This window comes from Cyanistes caeruleus, chromosome 30 (assembly GCF_971803275.1).
Source record: "Cyanistes caeruleus chromosome 30, bCyaCae1.hap1.1, whole genome shotgun sequence".
NCBI lineage: Eukaryota > Metazoa > Chordata > Aves > Passeriformes > Paridae > Cyanistes > Cyanistes caeruleus.
Genome location: NC_141730.1, coordinates 2,803,665 through 2,824,934, shown reverse-complemented (window position 1 = coordinate 2,824,934; position 21,270 = coordinate 2,803,665). Strand labels below are relative to the sequence as shown.

General features: G+C 47.4%; 2 protein-coding genes across 9 annotated transcripts in view; both read right to left on the bottom strand.

Annotated features, from left to right (window-relative positions):
• Positions 1–2,079: 2,079 nt before the first annotated feature.
• LOC147648838 (uncharacterized) lies at positions 2,080–4,712 on the bottom strand. 3 transcript variants are annotated; one of them, XM_086866407.1, is made up of 3 exons: positions 4,327–4,649; positions 3,708–4,208; positions 2,080–3,676 (listed from the first exon to the last, which is right to left on the bottom strand). In XM_086866407.1, the coding sequence occupies exons 2-3, from the start codon at positions 3,771–3,773 to the stop codon at positions 2,249–2,251; spliced, it is 1,494 nt and encodes a 497-aa protein (XP_086722533.1). In that variant the 5' UTR covers positions 3,774–4,208; positions 4,327–4,649; the 3' UTR covers positions 2,080–2,248. The 3 variants fall into 3 exon arrangements, with proteins under 3 accessions (XP_086722533.1, XP_086722534.1, XP_086722532.1); XM_086866408.1 differs by lacking the exon at positions 4,327–4,649 and having other exon boundaries at positions 3,708–3,854; positions 3,940–4,143; XM_086866406.1 differs by having other exon boundaries at positions 2,080–3,490; positions 3,534–4,712.
• A 141-nt stretch (positions 4,713–4,853) lies between these two features.
• The window catches only part of PI4KB (phosphatidylinositol 4-kinase beta), a 28,343-nt gene continuing 11,926 nt past the window's right edge, over positions 4,854–21,270 (bottom strand). For 5 of the 6 annotated variants that reach the window (XM_086866404.1, XM_086866401.1, XM_086866403.1 and 2 more), the window contains 9 exons: positions 19,658–19,885; positions 18,450–18,677; positions 17,236–17,345; positions 16,202–16,306; positions 13,300–13,423; positions 11,221–11,486; positions 9,780–9,912; positions 9,569–9,689; positions 4,854–5,162 (listed from right to left, as the gene is read on the bottom strand). In XM_086866404.1, the coding sequence (XP_086722530.1) occupies positions 4,981–5,162; positions 9,569–9,689; positions 9,780–9,912; positions 11,221–11,486; positions 13,300–13,423; positions 16,202–16,306; positions 17,236–17,345; positions 18,450–18,677; positions 19,658–19,885 (1,497 nt within the window). In that variant the 3' untranslated portion in view covers positions 4,854–4,980. Of the gene's footprint in view, positions 5,163–6,005; positions 6,632–9,568; positions 9,690–9,779; positions 9,913–11,220; positions 11,487–13,299; positions 13,424–16,201; positions 16,307–17,235; positions 17,346–18,449; positions 18,678–19,657; positions 19,886–21,270 lie in introns of those variants that run through there. The other variant, XM_086866400.1, reaches the window with a different exon arrangement.

Below are 21,270 nucleotides of genomic sequence, written 5' to 3'. Positions count from 1 at the left end.
ATGGGGGAAAAATGGGAAAAAAATGGGGGAAAAATGGGAAAAAAATTGGGAAAAAATGGGAAAAAATTGGAAAAAAATGGGGAAAAAAAAAATGGGAACGAAATTTTTCCTTTGGGAACGAACAAAACCCAAAATTGCCAGGATTGGGAAAGGGATCCAAGGAATCCCAGCCAGGATTGGAATCCCAATTTTTCCCGTGGGAAAACCGGGAAAACCTCTCGGGAATTCCGAACCGAGCTCCGGGGGGGCTTTTCCAGGCTTTGTTTTTTTTCCCAGCTCCTCCTTTCCCTGGGGATTTTTTCCCTCCTCAGATCCCCCTCTGGAAAAGCCGGGAATTCCCGGAATTCCCTGTGGATAACTCCCCCCTTTCCCTGTAAAGTTGTATCATACACTAAAATCCATCCCAACGACCGCTCAGCTCCTTCTGGGATTTTCCAAGGATTTTCCAAGGATTTTTCCCGGTTTTTTTTTGCGTTTTTCGGGATGGCTGAAGCTGCTTAAATTTTTTTTCTTAATTTTTTTTTTTTGGTTTTTTTTTGGTTTTTTTCCCTTTTTTTTTGGCGTTTTATTCCCGTTTTTTTTTTTTATTTCATTTTTCCCAAGTCGGGAATGAGAGGAATTTTCCCTTTTTTCCATGGATGAGAGGGGGGGAAAAACGGGAAAAACCAAAAAAATCGGGAAAAATCGGTCGGAATCGGCCATTCCCAAAAAAACGTGTAAATAAGAGAGGAAATTAAAGTTTCTACCGGATTTAGATGGAAAAAAAATTCCCAAAAAATAGAAAAACTATGGAAAAATGGCTTTGATCCCGCGGTTTTCCGGCGTTTCAGTGCCTTGAGCTGGATTTGGGGTGGAGGGAGGGAGAGGGGCTGGAATTCCGGGAATTTTCCCACTCTGGAATCCCGGGAATTTTCCCACTCTGGAATTCTGGGAATGTTTTCCCCCCCTGGAATTTCAGGAATTTTCCCCCCTGGAATCCCGGGAATGTTTTCCCCCTTGGAATTCCGGGAATGTTTTCCCCCTTGGAATTCCGGGAATTTTCCCCCTGGAATTCTGGGAATGTTTCCCCTTGGAATTCTGGGAATTTCCCCCCTGGAATTTCGGGAATTTTCCCCCCTGGAATTTTAGGGAATGTTCCCCCCTGGAATTTTTTGGGGTTGGATCCCCTGGGATTTTTGGGAATGTGACCCTGGAATTTTGGGAACGCGTTCCCGGGATTCCGGGGCCGCGTTCCCGGGATGGTTCTGGGATTGTGTCCCTGGAATTTTGGGAATCTTTCCCTGGAATTTTGGGGCCACGTCCTCAGAATTTTGGAGCTGCATCCCTGGGATTTTGGGAATGGGACCCCGGAATTCTGGGGCCGTGTCCCTGGAATTTTGGGAATGGGACCGTGGAATTTTGGGAACGGGACCCCGGAATTTTGGAGCTGCATCCCTGAAACTTTGGGGCCACGTCCCTGGAATTCTGGGGCCTGGAATTTTGGGAATGGGACCCGGGAATTTTGGGAATGGGACCCTGGAATTTTGGGAATGGGACCCGGGAATTTTGGGAATGGGACCCGGGAATTTTGGGAATGGGACCCGGGAATTTTGGGAACGCATTCCTGGGATTCTGGGGCCGCATTCCCGGGATGGTTTTTTGGGAATGTGTCCCTGGAATTTTGGGAACGTTTTCCTGGGATGGTTTTTTTTGGGATTTTGGGAATGCATTCCCAGGTTGTTGGATTTTTTGGGAACGCGTCCCCGGGATTTTGGGAATGCATTCCCAGGATGTTTTTTTGGGAACGTGTCCCCGGGATGTTTTTTTTTGGGAACGCATTCCCAGGTTGTTTTTTTTGGGAACGTGTCCCTGGGATTTTGGGAATGTGTCCCTGGGATTTTGGGAATGTGTCCCTGGGATTTTGGGAATGCATTCCCAGGATGATGTTTTTTTTGGGAACGCGTCCCTGGGATGTTTTTTTTTTTGGGAATGTGTCCCCGGGAAGGTTTTTTTTGGGAATGCATTCCCAGGATGTTGGTATTTTTGGGAACGTGTCCCCGGGATTTTTGGGAATGCATTCCCAGGATGTTTTTTTTGGGATTTTTGGGAATGCATTCCCAGGTTGTTGGTATTTTTGGGAACGTGTCCCCGGGATGTTTTTTTTGGGATTTTTGGGAACGCATTCCCGGGATGTTTTTTTTGGGAACGCATTCCCGGGATGTTTTTTTGGGAACGTGTCCCCGGGAAGCCGCGGGGCTGCGAGAGGCTCTCAGGAATTCTTTATTCTGTAGGAATCGATTCCATTAAACTCCAGTGGTTTCACCCCTGCTGTGCCCTGGCCTGGATCCGCCTTTTCCCGGGAAAAACCCCCGGGAATGGGGGTGGGGGAGGGGCGGGGGGCTCCGGCTGCGCCCCCCCCCCCCTTTTGGTCCTGGGACCCCCCCCCAAAAAAAAACAACAAAGGGGCTTGGGAAGGGGGGGGGGACCCCTCTGTCCCCTCCTGGTGTCCCCCTGTCTGTCCTGGTGTCCCTCTGTCCCCCCCTGGTGTCCCTCTGTCCCCCCCTGGTGTCCGTCTGTCCCCCCCTGGTGTCCCTCTGTCCCCTCCTGGTGTCCGTCTGTCCCCCCCTGGTGTCCCCCTGTCTGTCCTGGTGTCCCTCTGTCTGTCCTGGTGTCCCCCTGTCTGTCCTGGTGTCCCTCTGTCCCCTCTTGGTGTCCCCCTGTCCCCTCCTGGTGTCCGTCTGTCTGTCCTGGTGTCCCTCTGTCTGTCCTGGTGTCCCTCTGTCCCCCCCTGGTGTCCCTCTGTCCCCTCCTGGTGTCCGTCTGTCTGTCCTGGTGTCCCTCTGTCTGTCCTGGTGTCCCTCTGTCCCCCCCTGGTGTCCCTCTGTCCCCTCCTGGTGTCCCTCTGTCTGTCCTGGTGTCCCCCTGTCTGTCCTGGTGTCCCTCTGTCCCCCCCTGGTGTCCGTCTGTCTGTCCTGGTGTCCCCCTGTCTGTCCTGGTGTCCCTCTGTCTGTCCTGGTGTCCGTCTGTCCCCCCCTGGTGTCCGTCTGTCCCCCCCTGGTGTCCGTCTGTCCCCTCCTGGTGTCCGTCTGTCCCCCCCTGGTGTCCGTCTGTCCCCCCCTGGTGTCCATCTGTCTGTCCTGGTGTCCCCCTGTCCCCTCCTGGTGTCCGTCTGTCCCCCCCTGGTGTCCCTCTGTCCCCCCCTGGTGTCCCTCTGTCTGTCCTGGTGTCCGTCTGTCCCCCCCTGGTGTCCCTCTGTCCCCTCCTGGTGTCCGTCTGTCTGTCCTGGTGTCCATCTGTCCCCTCCTGGTGTCCCCCTGTCTGTCCTGGTGTCCATCTGTCCCCTCCTGGTGTCCCTCTGTCTGTCCTGGTGTCCCTGTCCAGTGTCCCTCTGTCTGTCCCTCTGTCTGTCCCTCTGTCTGTCCCCTCCCCGGGGCAGGACCCTGATTTTGGAGATTTTAATGCTAAAAAGGGAAAGGGAGGGGGAGGGGACACTGAGGGGCCCTGGGGACACCTTGGGGACACTTGAGGGGACACTGAGGGGACCCTGGGGACACTGGGGGGAACATTGGGGATGGGGGGGGCACAGGGGATGCAGAGGAGAGCTTGGGGACACCTGGGGACACCCTGGGGACACCTTGGGGACACTTTGGGGACACCTGGGGACACTTTGGGGACCCTGGGGACACCCTGGGGACACCTTGGGGACCCTGGGGACACCCTGGGGACACCTTAGGGACCCTGGGGACACCTTGGGACACCCTGGGGACACCTTGGGGACACCCTGGGGACACCATGGGGACACCTTGGGGACACCTTGGGACACCCTGGGGACACCTTAGGGACCCTGGGGACACCTTGGGGACACCTGGGGACACCTTGGGACACCCTGGGGACACCTTGGGGACACCTTGGGGACACCTGGGGACACCTTGGGGACACCCTGGGGACACTTGGGGACACCCTGGGGACACTCCAGGTGTCCCCCCTGCCCAGCAGGCCGGGCCTGGCAGAGGGGGGAGGGGAAATCCCGGATTTTCCTTCCCTGGGAAGCTCCGGATCCTCCTCCGGGATTTTGGGATTTTGGGATTTGGGGATCGGGACAAGGCCCCCGACCCCCCCCCCCCCCCATTCCCAACATTCCCAGGCCGGAATTCCAGGATGGAATTACCCGGGAAAGGGGGAGGGAGAATCCCAGCCCCAAATCCCCTGGAATTGCGGGAATTCCCCACCTGGAGGGAATCCCGCCAGGAATTCCACCTGGGAATCCCAGGAATTCCCACCAGGAATTCCCCACCTGGAGGGAATCCCAGGAATTCCCACCAGGAATTCCCACCAGGAATTCCCCACCTGGAATTCCCCACCTGGAGGGAATCCCACCGGGAATTCCACCTGGGAATCCCAGGAATTCCCACCAGGAATTCCCCACCTGGAGGGAATCCCGCCAGGAATTCCACCTGGGAATCCCAGGAATTCCCACCAGGAATTCCCACCCCCTCCCCCCCCAGCCACCCCTGGGGGCTTTTCATGGATTGGGAATGACCCCCCCACAAGGCTGGGAATTCCGGGAATTCCGGGAATTCTGGGATCCCCCACATCCCATGGGATCGGGGGAGGGGTGGGGGAGGGGGTGAATTCCAGGGAATCCCCCCCCCCATCCCCCACCCCCCATTCCCACGGGGATCCCACCCCTCCCCCACTCTTTTCCCGCCGCTTTTTTCATGGAATTCTCTGGAATTCTGTCCCGTTTCTCCAGCAGCATCCAGGAGGAGGAGGAGGAGGAGGAGGAAGAGGAAGAAGCAGCTCCTCCCTCGCTTTTCCCCCCATCCAAAACGTGCCAAAAACGGGGGGAAAAAAATAAAAAAAAAAAATCCCAATTTCCTCCCCGTTTTTTTTCAGGATTGGGGGGAGGAGGAAAAAGGGGAAAAAAGCGGCGGGGGAGGGGAATTTTTTTTTTGTTGTTGTTTTTTCCCGTTTTTTCCCTGTTTTTTTCCCCCGGGAATTTCACATGATGCCGTTGGTGAGGTACTGGAAGCCGTCGTAGAGCTTGGTGGTGATGGAGCGCACGGAGCCCTCGACCATCTGCTCCACCTGCAGCTGCAGCTGCTCCTCCGTCAGGTGCAGGTGGAAACGCTCCTTCAGGTGCCGGATGGTGGAGGAGCCGTGGAAACACGGCAGCTGGGAGCCTGGAAAATGGGGGGAAATAGTGGGGAAATGGGAAAAAAATATGGGGAAATAATGGGGAAAATATGGGGAAATAATGGGGGAAAATAGTGGGGAAATGGGGGGAAAAATGGGGGAAAGAATGGGAAAAATGGGGGGAAAATGGGGGAAAATGGGGGAAAAAAAGGGAGAAAAAATGAGGGAAAGAATGGGAAAAATGGGGGAAAATAGTGGGGAAATGGGAAAAAAATATGGGGAAAAAATACGGGGAAATGGGAAAAAAATATGGGGAAAAATATGGGGAAATGGGGGAAAAATATGGGGAAAAAATACGGGGAAATAGTGGGGAAATGGGAAAAAATATGGGGAAATAATGGGAAAAATATGGGGAAAAATATGGGGAAATGGGGGGAAAATAGTGGGGAAATGGGAAAAAATAATGGGGAAATAATGGGAAAAATATGGGGGAAATAGTGAGGAAATGGGAAAAAAATATGGGGAAAATAGTGGGGAAATGGGGGAAAAATATGGGGAAAAAATACGGGGAAATAGTGGGGAAATGGGAAAAAATAATGGGGAAAAATATGGGGAAATAATGGGGGAAAAATGGGAAAAATATGGGGAAATAGTGAGGAAATGGGAAAAAATAATGGGGAAAAATATGGGGAAAATATGGGGAAATAATGGGGGAAAAATGGAAAAAATATGGGGGAAACAGTGAGGAAATGGGAAAAAAATATGGGGAAAAATATGGGGAAATGGGGGGAAAATATGGGGAAAAATATGGGGAAATAATGGGGAAAAATATGGGAAAAATGGGGGGAAATAGTGGGGAAATGGGAAAAAAAATGGGGGAAAAAATGGGGAAAATGGGGGATAAAATGGGAAAAGAAGCGGCTCCTTCAGGTGCCGGATGGTGGAGGAGCCGTGGAAACACGGCAGCTGGGAGCCTGGGAAATGGGGGGAAATAGTGGGGAAATGGGAAAAAAATAATGGGGAAAAAAATGGGGAAATGGGAAAAAAATATGGGGAAAATATGGGGAAAATATGGGGAAATAATGGGGGAAAAATGGGAAAAATATGGGGGAAATAGTGAGGAAATGGGAAAAAAATATGGGGAAAAATAGTGGGGAAATGGGGGAAAAATATGGGGAAAATATGGGGAAATAATGGGGAAAAATATGGGAAAAATGGGGGGAAATAATGGGGGAAAAATGGGAAAAATATGGGGAAATAATGGGAAAAATATGGGGGAAAATAGTGGGGAAATGGGAAAAAATAATGGGGAAAAATATGGGGAAATGGGGGAAAAATATGGGGAAAATATGGGGAAATAATGGGGAAAATATGGGGGAAATGGGGGGGAAATGGGAAAAAATAATGGGGAAAAAATGGGGGAAAAAATGGGAAAAATGGGGGATGAAATGGGAAAGAAGCGGCTCCTTCAGGTGGCGGATGGTGGAGGAGCCGTGGAAACACGGCAGCTGCGAGCCTGGGAAATGGGGGAAAATAGTGGGGAAATGGGAAAAAATATGGGGAAAATATGGGGAAATAATGGGGGAAAAATGGGAAAAATATGGGGAAATAATGGGAAAAATATGGGGAGAATATGGGGAAATAATGGGAAAAAATGGGGGAAAATATGGGGAAATGGGGGAAAAATATGGGGAAAAAAATGGGGAAAATATGGGGAAATAATGGGGGAAAAATGGAAAAAATATGGGGGAAATAGTGAGGAAATGGGAAAAAATATGGGGAAAAATAGTGGGGAAATGGGGGAAAAATATGGGGAAAATATGGGGAAATAATGGGGAAAAATATGGGAAAAATGGGGGGAAATAGTGGGGAAATGGGAAAAAAATATGGGGAAAAATATGGGGAAATGGGAAAAAAATATGGGGAAAAATAGTGGGGAAATGGGGGGAAAATAGTGGGGAAATAATGGGGAAAATATGGGGGAAATGGGAAGAAAAATGGGGAAAAAAATATGGGAAAAATGGGAAAAATAATGGGGGAAATGGGAAAAAAATATGGGGAAAAATAGTGGGGAAATGGGAAAAAATAATGGGGAAAAATATGGGGAAAATATGGGGAAATAATGGGGGAAAATAGTGGGGAAATGGGGGAAAAATATGGGGAAAAATATGGGGAAATGGGGGAAAAATATGGGGAAAATATGGGGAAATAATGGGAAAAATATGGGGGAAATGGGGGGGAAATGGGAAAAAATAATGGGGAAAAATAATGGGGAAATGGGGGAAAAAATGGGGGAAAAAATGGGAAAAATGAGGGATAAAATGGGGGAAAATGGGGGAAAAAAAGGGAGAAAAAATGAGGGAAAGAAAGGGAAAAATGGGGGAAAATAGTGGGGAAATGGGAAAAAAATATGGGGAAAATATGGGAAAATAATGGGGAAAAAATGGGAAAAATGGGGGATAAAATGGGAAAGAAGCGGCTCCTTCAGGTGCCGGATGGTGGAGGAGCCGTGGAAACACGGCAGCTGGGAGCCTGGGAAATGGGGGAAAATAGTGGGGAAATGGGAAAAAAATATGGGGAAAAATATGGGGAAAAATGGGGAAATAATGGGAAAAATATGGGGAAAAATATGGGGAAAATATGGGGAAATGGGGGAAAAATATGGGGAAAATATGGGGAAAATATGGGGAAAATATGGGGAAATAATGGGGGAAAAATGGGAAAAATATGGGGGAAATAGTGAGGAAATGGGAAAAAAATATGGGGAAAAATAGTGGGGAAATGGGGGAAAGATATGGGGAAAAATATGGGGAAATGGGGGGAAAATAGTGGGGAAATGGGAAAAAAAATGGGGGAAAAAATGGGAAAAATGGGGGATAAAATGGGGGAAAATGGAAAAAAAAGGAAAAAAAATGAGGGAAAGAAAGGGAAAAATGGGGGAAAATAGTGGGGAAATGGGAAAAAAATATGGGGAAAATATGGGGAAATAATGGGGAAAAAATGGGGAAATGGGGGATAAAATGGGAAAGAAGCGGCTCCTTCAGGTGCCGGATGGTGGAGGAGCCGTGGAAACACGGCAGCTGGGAGCCTGGGAAATGGGGGAAATAGTGGGGAAATGGGAAAAAATAATGGGGAAATAATGGGAAAAATATGGGGAAAAATATGGGGAAAAATAGTGGGGAAATGGGGGAAAAATAATGGGGAAATGGGAAAAAAAATGGGGGAAAAAATGGGAAAAATGGGGGATAAAATGGGGGAAAATGGGGGAAAAAAAAGGAGAAAAAATGAGGGAAAGAATGGGAAAAATGGGGGGAAATAGTGGGGAAATGGGAAAAAAAAATGGGGAAAAACAATGGGAAAAACAATGGGGGAAATGGGAAAAAACAATGGGAAAAATGGGGAAAATGGGGAAAAAAATGGGGGAAATGAGACAAAAAATGGGGAAAAGAAATGGGAAAAATGGGGGAAAAAATGGGGAAAAAATGGGAGGGAAAATGGGGGAAAAAATGGGGAAAACGGGCAAAAAATGGGAAAAAGAAATGGGAATGTGGGAGCTGAGAGCAGAATTCCCACCTACGGAAAACGGGGCTGGAATGAAGGTTTGGAATGGGGGAATTCCTTGGGGAAAAGGAGGTTTGGGATGGGAGAAGCGCCAGAATTCCCAGGAATTCCCATGGAATTCTTCCCACCTTGCTGCATGATCTATCAAAGGGAGCTCAGAGACCGGGAGATGGAGAACAGGGCTGGGATGAGGGTTTGGAATGTGGGAATTCCTTGGGGAAAAGGAGATTTGGGATGGGAGGAGCCCGGAATTCCCAGGAATTCCCAGGAATTATTCCCAGGAATTCCCAGGAATTCCCAAGAATCCTATGGAATTATTCCCAGGAATTCCCATGGAATAATTCCCACCTTGCTGCACGATCTATCAAAGGGAGCTCAAAGACCGGGAGATGGAGAACAGGGCTGGAATGAGGATTTGGAACGGGGGAATTCCTTGGGGAAAAGGAGGTTTGGGATGGGAGAAGCGCCAGAATTCCCGAGAATTCCCAAGAATCCTATGGAATTATTCCCAGGAATTCCCATGGAATTCTTCCCACCTTGCTGCACGATCTATCAAAGGGAGCTCAGAGACCGGGAGATGGAAAACGGGGCTGGAATGAGGGGTTGGAACGTGGGAATTCCTTGGGGAAAAGGAGCTCTGGGATGGGAGGAGCGCCAGAATTCCCAGGAATTCCCAGGAATTCCCATGAATTCCCAAGAATCCCCAAGAATTCCCAGGAATTCCCATGGAATTCTTCCCACCTTGCTGCACGATCTATCAAAGGGAGCTCAGAGACCGGGAGATGGAAAACGGGGCTGGAATGAGGGTTTGGAATGGGGGAATTCCTTGGGGAAAAGGAGGTTTGGGATGGGAGAAGCGCCAGAATTCCCAGGAATTCCCGGGAATTCCCACCTTGCTGCATGATCTCCACGATCTGCACCACCCTGTCCATGTGCTTGCGGGCGGCGATCAGCCCCTGCAGCATCAGCATCTTGTAGTAGTTGAACATGTCCCCGTCCAGGCCGCCCATCACCTGCGGGGGGAAAAAAAACCGGGAATGGGCGGGGGAAAATCCGGGAAAAAATCCGGGAATTCCATCGGGAACGCCCAGGGGGAAACTCACGTCCACGAACTCGGTGGTGAGCTTGAAGGCGGAGGTCTCGAAGCCGAGGTTGCGGGGGGAGCTGGAGAGGATGAAGCCGAAGTCGATGTGGATGATGTGGCCCTCCGAGTCCAGCAGGATGTTCCCGTTGTGCCTGCGGGGAATTCCGGGGAATTCCTGGGAATTCCTGGGAATTCTGGGGAATTCTGAGCCGGGGGTGGGGGGATCTTGAGGTGGGGGAGGGGTTGGTGTGGAAGTGGGGTGGGGTTGAGTGGGAGTCAGGTCGGAATCAAAGGGGATTCCATTGAAATTACAGGGAATTCCATGGAGATCCCATCAAAATCTCATGGAATTCCATCAAAATCCCATCGAAATCCCATGGAATTCCATCAAAATCTCATGGAATTCCATCAAAATCCCATCAAAATCTCATGGAATTCCATCAAAATCCCATCGAAATCCCATGGAATTCCATCAAAATCCCATCAAAATCCCATGGAATTCCATCAAAATCCCATCAAAATCTCATGGAATTCCATCAAAATCCCATGGAATTCCATGGAAATCCCATCAAAATCCCAGGGAATTCCATCAAAATCCCGTGGAATTCCATGGAAATTCCATCAAAATCCCATGGAATCCCATGGAATTCCATCAAAATCCCATGGAATTCCATGGAAATCCCATCAAAATTAAAGGGAATTCCATCAAAATCCCATCAAAATCTCATGGAATTCCATCAAAATCCCATGGAATTCCATGGAAATCCCATCAAAATCTCATGGAATCCCATCAAAATCCCATGCAATTCCATGGAAATCCCATCAAAATCCCACGGAATTCCATCCAAATCCCATGGAATTCCATGGAAATCCCATCAAAATTTCATGGAATTCCATCAAAATCCCATGGAATTCCATGGAAATCCCATCAAAATCTCATGGAATTCCATCAAAATCCCATCAAAATCCCATGGAATCCCATGGAATCCCATCAAAATCCCATGGAATTCCATCAAAATCCCATGGAATTCCATGGAAATCCCATCAAAATCCCATGGAATCCAAAAAAATTCCAAAAAAATTCCAAAAAAAATCCAAAAAAAATCCAAAAAAAATAAAAAAAAATAAAAAAAAAATCCAAAAAAATTTTAAAAAAATCCCAAAAAAATCCAAAAAAAAAATCCAGAAAAAATAAAAAAAAAATATAAAAAAATCCAAAAAAATTCCAAAAAAAATCCAAAAAAAATCCAAAAAAATTCCCAAAAAAATCCAAAAAAAATCCCAAAAAAAATCCAAAAAAATTTTAAAAAAAATCCAAAAAAATTCCAAAAAAAATAAAAAAAAATCCCAAAAAAAATCCAAAAAAATCCAAAAAAAATTCAAAGAAAATCCCAAAAATTCCCAAAAAATTCCCAAAAAATTCCCCAAAATTCCCCAAGCCCTCCCGCTGCCCCCCGTACCTGTCCTTGACCTGCAGCAGGTAGCACACCAGGCAGTATCCGGCGCAGCTGCGCACGAAGTTGCGCTGGGCCGTGAGGAAGGACTCGGAGTTGGCGCTGCCGTGCTCCTGCAGGAAATAATCCAGCAGCGACAGCGCCGACTGCTTCTTGATCTGGTGCAGGGACACGGCGCTGAGCACCGGCTCGATCATCCCGCTGTCAGCCGAGATCACCAGGATCTGGTAGGGCTTGATCCAGAGCGGAACCCGCTCCTGCTCCCAGATGGACTGCGGGGATTAATAATGGGAATTAATAATTAATAACGGGAATTAATAACAGCAATAATCCACAGGGACACGGCGCTGAGCACCGGCTCGATCATCCCGCTGTCAGCCGAGATCACCAGGATCTGGTAGGGCTTGATCCACAGGGGAACCCGCTCCTGCTCCCAGATGGACTGCGGGGATTAATTAATAACGGGAATTAATAATGGGAATTAATAATGGGGATTAATAATGGGGATAATTAATGGGACACGGCGCTGAGCACCGGCTCGATCATCCCGCTGTCAGCCGAGATCACCAGGATCTGGTAGGGCTTGATCCAGAGCGGAACCCGCTCCTGCTCCCAGATGGACTGCGGGAATTAATAATTAATAACGGGAATTAATAATTAATGGGGATTAATAACGGGGATAATCCACAGGGACACGGCGCTGAGCACCGGCTCGATCATCCCGCTGTCCGCAGAGATCACCAGGATCTGGTAGGGCTTGATCCACAGGGGAACCCGCTCCTGCTCCCAGATGGACTGCAGGGATTAATTAATAACGGGAATTAATAACGGGAATTAATAACGGGGATAATTAATGGGACACGGCGCTGAGCGCCGGCTCGATCATCCCGCTGTCAGCCGAGATCACCAGGATCTGGTAGGGCTTGATCCAGAGCGGAACCCGCTCCTGCTCCCAGATAGACTGCGGGGATTGATTAATAACAGGAATTAATAACGGGAATTAATAACGGGGATAATCCACAGGGACACGGCGCTGAGCACCGGCTCGATCATCCCGCTGTCAGCCGAGATCACCAGGATCTGGTAGGGCTTGATCCACAGGGGAACCCGCTCCTGCTCCCAGATGGACTGCGGGGATTAATAATGGGAATTAATAATTAATAACAGGAATTAATAACAGCAATAATCCACAGGGACACGGCGCTGAGCACCGGCTCGATCATCCCGCTGTCAGCCGAGATCACCAGGATCTGGTACGGCTTGATCCAGAGCGGAACCCGCTCCTGCTCCCAGATGGACTGCGGGGATTAATAATTAATAACGGGAATTAATAACGGGAATTAATAACGGCAATAATCCACAGGGACACGGAGCTGTTTGAGCACCTGGAACGCCCTAAAAAAACTCCATAAAAATCCATAAAAACTCCATAAAAATCCGTAAAAACTCCATAAAAATCCGTAAAAACTCCATAAAAATCCATAAAAACTCCATAAAAATCCCTAAAAATCTGGGAATTTTTTCAGGAATGACGGGAATCTCTCAGGGATCGGGAATTCTGGGAATTCCTTGGGCATCTCCTCACCTGGAGCTGTTTGAGCACCTGGAACGCCCTAAAAAAATCCCTAAAAACTTCATAAAAATCCATAAAAACTCCATAAAAATCCCTAAAAACCCGGGAATTTTTTCGGGAATGGCGGGAATCTCTCAGGGATGGGGAATTCCGTTGGGAATTCCTTGGGAATCTCCTCACCTGGAGCTGTTTGAGCACCGGGAACGCCCTAAAAAAATCCCTAAAAATCCATAAAAATCCCTAAAAATCCATAAAAACTCCATAAAAATCTGGGAATTTTTTCAGGAATGACGGGAATCTCTCAGGGATCGGGAATTCTGGGAATTCCTTGGGCATCTCCTCACCTGGAGCTGTTTGAGCACCTGGAACGCCCTAAAAAAATCCCTAAAAACTTCATAAAAATCCATAAAAACTCCATAAAAATCCCTAAAAACCCGGGAATTTTTTCGGGAATGGCGGGAATCTCTCAGGGATGGGGAATTCCGTTGGGAATTCCTTGGGCATCTCCTCACCTGGAGCTGTTTGAGCACCTGGAACGCCAGCAGCTCCTGCCGGAGGTCGTCGCCGCATTTGACGATGACGGAGAGGAGGCGCCAGGAGGGGAGGTGGCCGTAGGGAGAGGCTTCCCGGATTCTCCTGAGGGGGAAAAATCGGGAAAAACGGGATCAGCCCGGGATCTGCAGGTTGGGGAATGCTCTGGGAATTCCCTGGAATTGTCTTTGTGCCACCCAGTCCCGTTAAAATCCCATCCAAGTCCATGAAATCCCATTAAAATCCCATTAAATCCCATTAAAATCCCATCAAAATTCCATAAAATCCCATTAAAATCCCATCAAATCCCATCAAAATCCCATCAAATCCCATTAAAATTCCATCAAATCCCATTAAAATCCCATGAAATTCACAACATCCCAATCAAATTCGATCAAATCCCATTAAAATTCCATTAAAATCCCATCAAATCCCATTAAAATCCCATCAAATCCCATCAAATCCCATTAAAATCCCAATTAAATCCCAATCAAATCCCATTAAAATCCCAAACAAATCCCCATCAAATCCCATTAAACTCCCATCAAATCCCATTAAAATTCCATAAAATCCCATTAAAATCCCATCAAATCCCATAAAATCCCATTAAAATCCCATCAAATCCCATTAAAATCCCATCAAATCCCATTAAAATCCCATCAAATCCCCATCAAATCCCATTAAAATCCCATCAAATCCCATAAAATCCCATTAAAATCCCATTAAAATCCCATTAAAATCCCAATCAAATCCCATTAAAATCCCATCAAATCCCAATCAAATCCCATTAAAATCCCATTAAAATCCCATTAAAATCCCAATCAAATCCCATTAAAATCCCATCAAATCCCCATCAAATCCCATTAAAATCCCATCAAATCCCATAAAATCCCATTAAAATCCCATTAAAATCCCATTAAAATCCCAATCAAATCCCATTAAAATCCCATCAAATCCCCATCAAATCCCATTAAAATCCCATCAAATCCCATAAAATCCCATTAAAATCCCATTAAAATCCCATTAAAATCCCAATCAAATCCCATTAAAATCCCATCAAATCCCAATCAAATCCCATTAAAATCCCATTAAAATCCCATTAAAATCCCATTAAAATCCCATCAAATCACATTAAAATCCCAATCAAATCCCAATCAAATTCCATCAAAATCCCATCAAATCCCATTAAAATCCCATAAAATCCCAATCAAATCCCATCAAAATCCCATTAAAATCCCATTAAAATCCCAATCAAATCCCAATCAAATCCCATTAAAATCCCATCAAATCCCATTAAAATCCCATCAAAATCCCATTAAAATCCCATTAAAATCCCAATCAAATCCCATTAAAATCCCATTAAAATCCCAATCAAATCCCATCAAATCCCATTAAAATCCCATCAAATCCCATTAAAATCCCATTAAAATCCCATTAAAATCCCATCAAATCCCATTAAAATCCCCATAAATCCCAATCAAATCCCATCAAATCCCATTAAAATCCCATCAAATCCCATTAAAATCCCATTAAAATCCCATTAAAATCCCAATCAAATCCCATTAAAATCCCCATCAAATCCCATCAAATCCCATTAAAATCCCATTAAAATCCCATCAAATCCCATTAAAATCCCAATCAAATCCCAATCAAATCCCATTAAAATCCCATTCAAATCCCATTAAAATCCCAATCAAATCCCATTAAAATCCCATCAAAATCCCATTAAAATCCCATTAAAATCCCATCAAATCCCATTAAAATCCCATCAAATCCCATCAAATCCCATTAAAATCCCATCAAATCCCATCAAATCCCATCAAATCCCATTAAAATCCCATCAAATCCCATCAAATCCCCATAAATCCCAATCAAATCCCATCAAATCCCATTAAAATCCCAGTCAAATCCCAATCAAATCCCATTAAAATCCCATTCAAATCCCATTCAAATCCCATTAAAATCCTATCAAAATCCCATTAAAATCCCATTAAAATCCCATCAAATCCCATTAAAATCCCATCAAATCCCATCGAATCCCATTAAAATCCCATCAAATCCCATCAAATCCCATTAAAATCCCATCAAATCCCATCAAGTCCCATTAAAATCCCATCAAATCCCATCAAAATCCCATTCAAATCCCATTCAAATCCCATTAAAATCCCATTAAAATCCCAATCAAATCCCATTAAAATCCCATCAAATCCCATTAAAATCCCATCAAATCCCATTAAAATCCCATTAAAATCCCATTCAAATCCCAATCAAATCCCAATCAAATCCCATCAAAATCCCATTAAAATCCCAATCAAATCCCATTCAAATCCCATTAAAATCCCATTAAAATCCCATTAAAATTCCATAAAATCCCATTCAAATCCCAATCAAATCCCATTAAAATCCCATTAAAATCCCAATCAAATCCCATTCAAATCCCAATCAAATCCCATTAAAATCCCATTAAAATCCCAATCAAATCCCATTAAAATCCCATTAAAATCCCATTAAAATCCCATAAAATCCCATTAAAATCCCAATCAAATCCTATCAAATCCCATTAAAATCCCATTAAAATCCCATAAAATCCCATTACAATCCCAATCAAATCCCAATCAAATCCCATTAAAATCCCAATCAAATCCCATTAAAATCCCACCAGGAACACGGACGAGACCTCCCCAAATTCCTCCATCCCGGGAATTCTCCCGCTTTCTCCCCCAGGTTTTATCCCGGGACAATCCCAACCCTTCCGACTTCGGATCCGCCCGGAAAATCCCGGGAATTTGGGCAAACCCCCGGATGGGGGCGGGGCCGCCGTCGATTCCCGGGGTTTTTTTTTCCCCACGGAATTCCCGTGGAATTCCCGGGAATTTTCCCCACCTGACTTTCTCCTGCCAGGGCTCCTTGAGGGCCACGGCCGACGGATCCTCGGGATCCCTCCGGAATGAGGTGGGCGTGTGGGCCAGCTGCTCCGACAGCCGCCGCCTGCCGGGACAATTCCCAACCCTCAGGGGAAATTCCCGGAAAAACGGCGGAATTCCAGGATTTTTAATGGGGGGAAATTCCCGGAAAAACGACGGAATTACGGGGGTTTTTATGAAGGAAAATTCCTGGAGCAACGTTGGAATTCCGGGGTTTTTAATGGGGGGAAATTCCCGGAAAAACGGCGGAATTCCGGGATTTTTAATGAGGGGAAATTCCCGGAAAAACGGCGGAATTCCGGGATTTTTAATGGGGGGAAATTCCCGGAAAAAGGCGGAATTCCAGGGATTTTTAATGAGGGGAAATTCCCGGAAAAACGGCGGAATTCCAGGATTTTTAATGGGGGGAAATTCCCAGAGAAACGAGGGAATTCCGGGGGTTTTTATGAAAGAAAATTCCCAGAGAAATGGCGGAATTCCGGGGGATTTTATGAAGGAAAATTCCCGGAAAAACAGCAGAATTCCAGGGTTTTTTAATGGGGGGAAATTCCCGGAAAAATGGCGGAATTCCAGGGGTTTTTATGAAGGAAAATTCCTGGAAAAACGTCGGAATTCCAGGGATTTTTAATGAGGGAAAATTCCCAGAGCAATGTCAGAATTCCCAGGTTTTTTATGAAGGAAAATTCCCGGAAAAAACGTCGGAATTCGGGGGATTTTTAATGAGGGAAAATCCCCAGAGCAACGTCAGAATTCCAAGGGATTTTTTTGGAGGGAAAATTCCTGGATTTTTGCTCTGGGTAATGCCAGAATTCCAGGATTTTACGCGGGAAAATTCCCGGAATTCCAGGGAATATTTACGACAGAAAACTCCTGGATTTTTCCCCTCTGGGAAATTCCAGAATTTTGCGGATTTTTTTTTTTTTTTTTGAGGGAAAATTCCGGATTTTTTCCCTCTGGGGAATGCCAGAATCCCGGGATTTTCCCCCGGCTCACCGGATGTCTCCGGCGGCGATGAAGACGGGCTCCCGGCTCTCCTGGCTGGTGATGGAATCCACGGAAAACTGGGAGATGTTGTCGCAGCTGTTGGTGTGCATCTCCGGGAGCTGCGGGAATCCCGGGAAAACCCCACAAAATCCCATCAAAATCCCATCAAATTCCATAAAATCCCATCAAATCCCATTAAAATCCCATCAAATTCCATTAAAATCCCATCAAATCCCATAAAATCCCATCAAATTCCATTAAAATCCCATCAAATCCCATCAAATCCCATCAAATTCCATTAAAATCCCATCAAATCCCATAAAATGCCATCAAATCCCATAAAATCCTGTGAAATCCCATAAAAATCCCATCAAATCCCATCAAATCCTGTGAAATCCTGTAAAAATCCCATCAAATCCCATCAAATCCTGTGAAATCCTGTAAAAATCCCATCAAATCCCATAAAATCCTGTGAAATCCTGTAAAAATCCCATCAAATCCCACTAAATTCCATCAAATCCCATAAAATCCCATCAAATTCCATTAAAATGCCATCAAATCCCATAAAATCCTGTGAAATCCCATAAAAATCCCATCAAATCCCATTAAAATCCCATTAAAGTCCCATCAAATTCCATTAAAATCCCATCAAATCCCATTAAAATCCCATTCCCAACATTCCCACTTCCATGGTGACCCAGAACCTTCTGGAAAATCCCATTCCCATCATTCATGGTGCCACCACAGTGTCCAGAACCTTCTGGAAAATCCCATTCCCATCATTCCCACCATCCTGGAGCCACCAGAACGCCCAGAACCTTCTGGAAAATCCCATTCCCATCATTCATGAGGCCACCAGAACGCCCAGAACCTTCTGGAAAAGCCCATTCCCACCATTCCCACCATCCTGGTGACCCAGAACCTTCTGGAAAATCCCATTCCCACCATCCTGCTGCCACCACAGTGTCCAGAACCTTCTGGAAAAGCCCATTCCCATCATTCCCACCATCCTGGAGCCACCAGAACGCCCAGAACCTTCTGGAAAAGCCCATTCCCACCATTCCCACCATCCTGGTGACCCAGAACCTTCTGGAAAATCCCATTCCCACCATCCTGCTGCCACCACAGTGTCCAGAACCTTCTGGAAAAGCCCATTCCCATCATTCATGGAGCCACCAGAACTCCCAGAACCTTCTGGAAAAGCCCATTCCCATCATTCCCACCTCCACCTGCAGCTCCACGATGTCATCCACGGACCAGGCCTCGTCGTCGTTGTCGTAGTTGGGGACGGTGCTGAAGCTCCCGGCCCTCTGCTCCGGGCCCATCCCGCATTCCGGAAGGTTCTCGGCCGAGCGCGTGCTCCGGATGCGGTTCTCCGGGATCCGCGCCGGGACGCTGGCCGTGTCGAAGTTGTCGCATTCCAGGACTTCCACGTAGATTAAATAGGGAGCCTGGGAAAAGCGGGGATTTGGGAATGCCGGACATTCCCGGATATTCCCGGATATTCCCGGGGTTGTTGGATCCGTGGGTTTGGACAGGGAGGAAAAGGGGGAGATTCCAGAGGGGGGTGGAAGTTGGAGGTTCTCAGGGGTTTGTGTCCAATTCCAGCTGACCCAACATTCCCAGTCCTGGAGTTGACACTTCCAAGTCTTTCCCACCATTCCCAAATCCCAAATCCCATCCTGAATCCTGTTCCCACCGTTCCCAAATCCCAAATCCCGTTTTCCCATTCCCAAATCCCGTTTTTCCGTACCTTATCCTTGGAGTTGAGCACCACGGCCTGGGAGTGCGGCACCCTGACCACGGGTCCCAAATCCCATTCCCACCATTCCCAAATCCCATTCCCACCATTCTCAAACCCCAAATCCCATCCCAAATCCCATTCCCACCATTCCCAAACCCCAAATCCCATCCCGAATCCCATTCCCACCATTCCCAAATCCCAAATCTCATTCCCGAATCCCATTCCCACCATTCCCAAACCCCAAATCTCATTCCCAAATCCCGTTTTTCTCTACCTTATCCTTGGAGTTGAGCACCACGGCCTGGGAGTGCGGCACCCTGACCACGTGTCCCAAATCCTATTCCCACCATTCCCACCATTCCCAGATCCCATTCCCACCACTCCCATCATTCCCAAACCCCAAATCTCATTCCCAAATCCCATTTTTCTGTACCTTATCCTTGGAGTTGAGCACCACGGCCTGGGAGTGCGGCACCCTGACCATGTGGTGCTGGAAGGCGGCACCGCCACCGTTCCCAAATCCCATTTCCCATCCCAAATCCCAAATCCCATCCCAAATCCCATTCCCACCATTCCCACCATTCCCAGATCCCATTCCCACCATTCCCAAACCCCAAATCCCATCCCAAATCCCATTCCCACCATTCCCAAACCCCAAATCTCATTCCCAAATCCCGTTTTCCCTACCTTATCCTTGGAGTTGAGCACCACGGCCTGGGAGTGCGGCACCCTGACCACGTGGTGCTGGAAGGCGGCCGTGGGCAGCCAGGCGCGCGCCGGCAGTTTGTGGTTGAGCAGGGACAGCTCCGAGATGAGGCGCTGGGTCTTCTGCTCCTTGGTGGGGAGCGTGGCCAGGCGCTTCCCGATGGCCATCAGGGATTTGATGAATTCCCGCTCCGGAGCCAGCCGGGCCGGCTGGGAAAGGGATTCCATGGAAAAAAGGTGGGAAAACGGGAGGGAAGGGGAGGTGATGTCAACAGTGACAGAAAATTCCTGTTCATCCCTCGTTTCTGTCCTTCCCCAATTCCCACTTGTCCCTAATTCCTGTCCTTCCCTAATTTCTGTTCTTCCCTTTTCCTGCTCTTCCCATTCCAAGCTCAGCCGGGCCGGATGGGAAAGGGATTCCATGGAAAAAAGGTGGGAAAACGGGAGGGAAGGGGAGGTGATGTCAATACTGGGAGCGAATTCCTGCTCTTCCCTCATTCCTGTCCTTCCCTAATTCCTGATCTTCCCTTTTCCTTATCTTCCCCTTTTCCTGCTTTTCCCTCTTCCCTTTTCCTGCTCTTCCCATTCCCGGCTCAGCCGGGCCAGATGGGAAAGGGATTCCATGGAAAAAAGGTGGGAAAAGGGGAGGGAAGTGGAAGTGATGTCAGTGGGTTTCAGTGGGAGAAAATTCCTGCTCTTCCCTAATTTCTGTCCTTCACTCATTCCTGTCCTTCCCCAATTCCTGATCTTCCCTTTTCCTGCTTTTCCTGATCTTCCCTTTTCCTGATCTTCCCTTTTCCTGCTTTTCCTGATCTTCCCTTTTCCTGCTCTTCCCATTCCGGGCTCAGCCAGGTTGGATGGGAAAGGGATTCCATGGAAAAAAGGTGGGAAAACGGGAGGGGAGGTGATGTCAACAGTGGGAGAAAATTCCTGCTCTTCCCTCATTCCTGTCCTTCCCCAATTCCTGATCTTCCCTCGTTTTTGTCCTTCCCTAATTCCTGATCTTCCCTTTTCCTGATCTTCCCCTTTTCCTGCTTTTCCCTCTTCCCTTTTCCTGCTCTTCCCATTCCGGGCTCAGCCAGGTTGGATGGGAAAGGGATTCCATGGAAAAAAGGTGGGAAAACGGGAGGGGAGGTGATGTCAATAGTGACAGAAAATTCCTGCTCTTCCCTCATTCCTGTCCTTCCCTAATTCCTGATCTTCCCTCATTTCTGTTCTTCCCTTTTCCTGCTTTTCCTGATCTTCCCTTTTCCTGCTCTTCCCATTCCAGGCTCAGCCAGGTTGGATGGGAAAGGGATTCCATGGAAAAAAGGTGGGAAAACGGGAGGGAAATGAAGATGACGTCACTGGTTTATTGGGAACAAATTCCTGCTCTTCCCTCATTCCTGTCCTTCCCTCTTCCCACTTTTCCCACTTTTCCCTCTTCCCACTTTTTCCCTTCTCCCTTCCCTTCCCCTCCCTCTTCCCAGATCCCGGAAATTTGGGATCCCCACCCATTCCCCAGTGGTTTTTCCTTCCTCCCAGAATTCCAGAGCCGACGTTCTCAGCGGATTCCTGGGATCTGGGACTATTCCCATTCCCAGGATTTGGGAGGA

Coding starts and splice junctions, on each gene's coding strand:
- LOC147648838 (XM_086866406.1), bottom strand. CDS start 4,634: ATGGGGGGGGGGATTCCCTGGAATTCACCCCCTCCCCCACCCCTCCCC. Junction 3,491..3,533: donor CATCCCCAATGTTCCCCCCA/GTGTCCCCAGGG, acceptor AGTGTCCCCAAG/GTGTCCCCAGGGCCCCTCAG.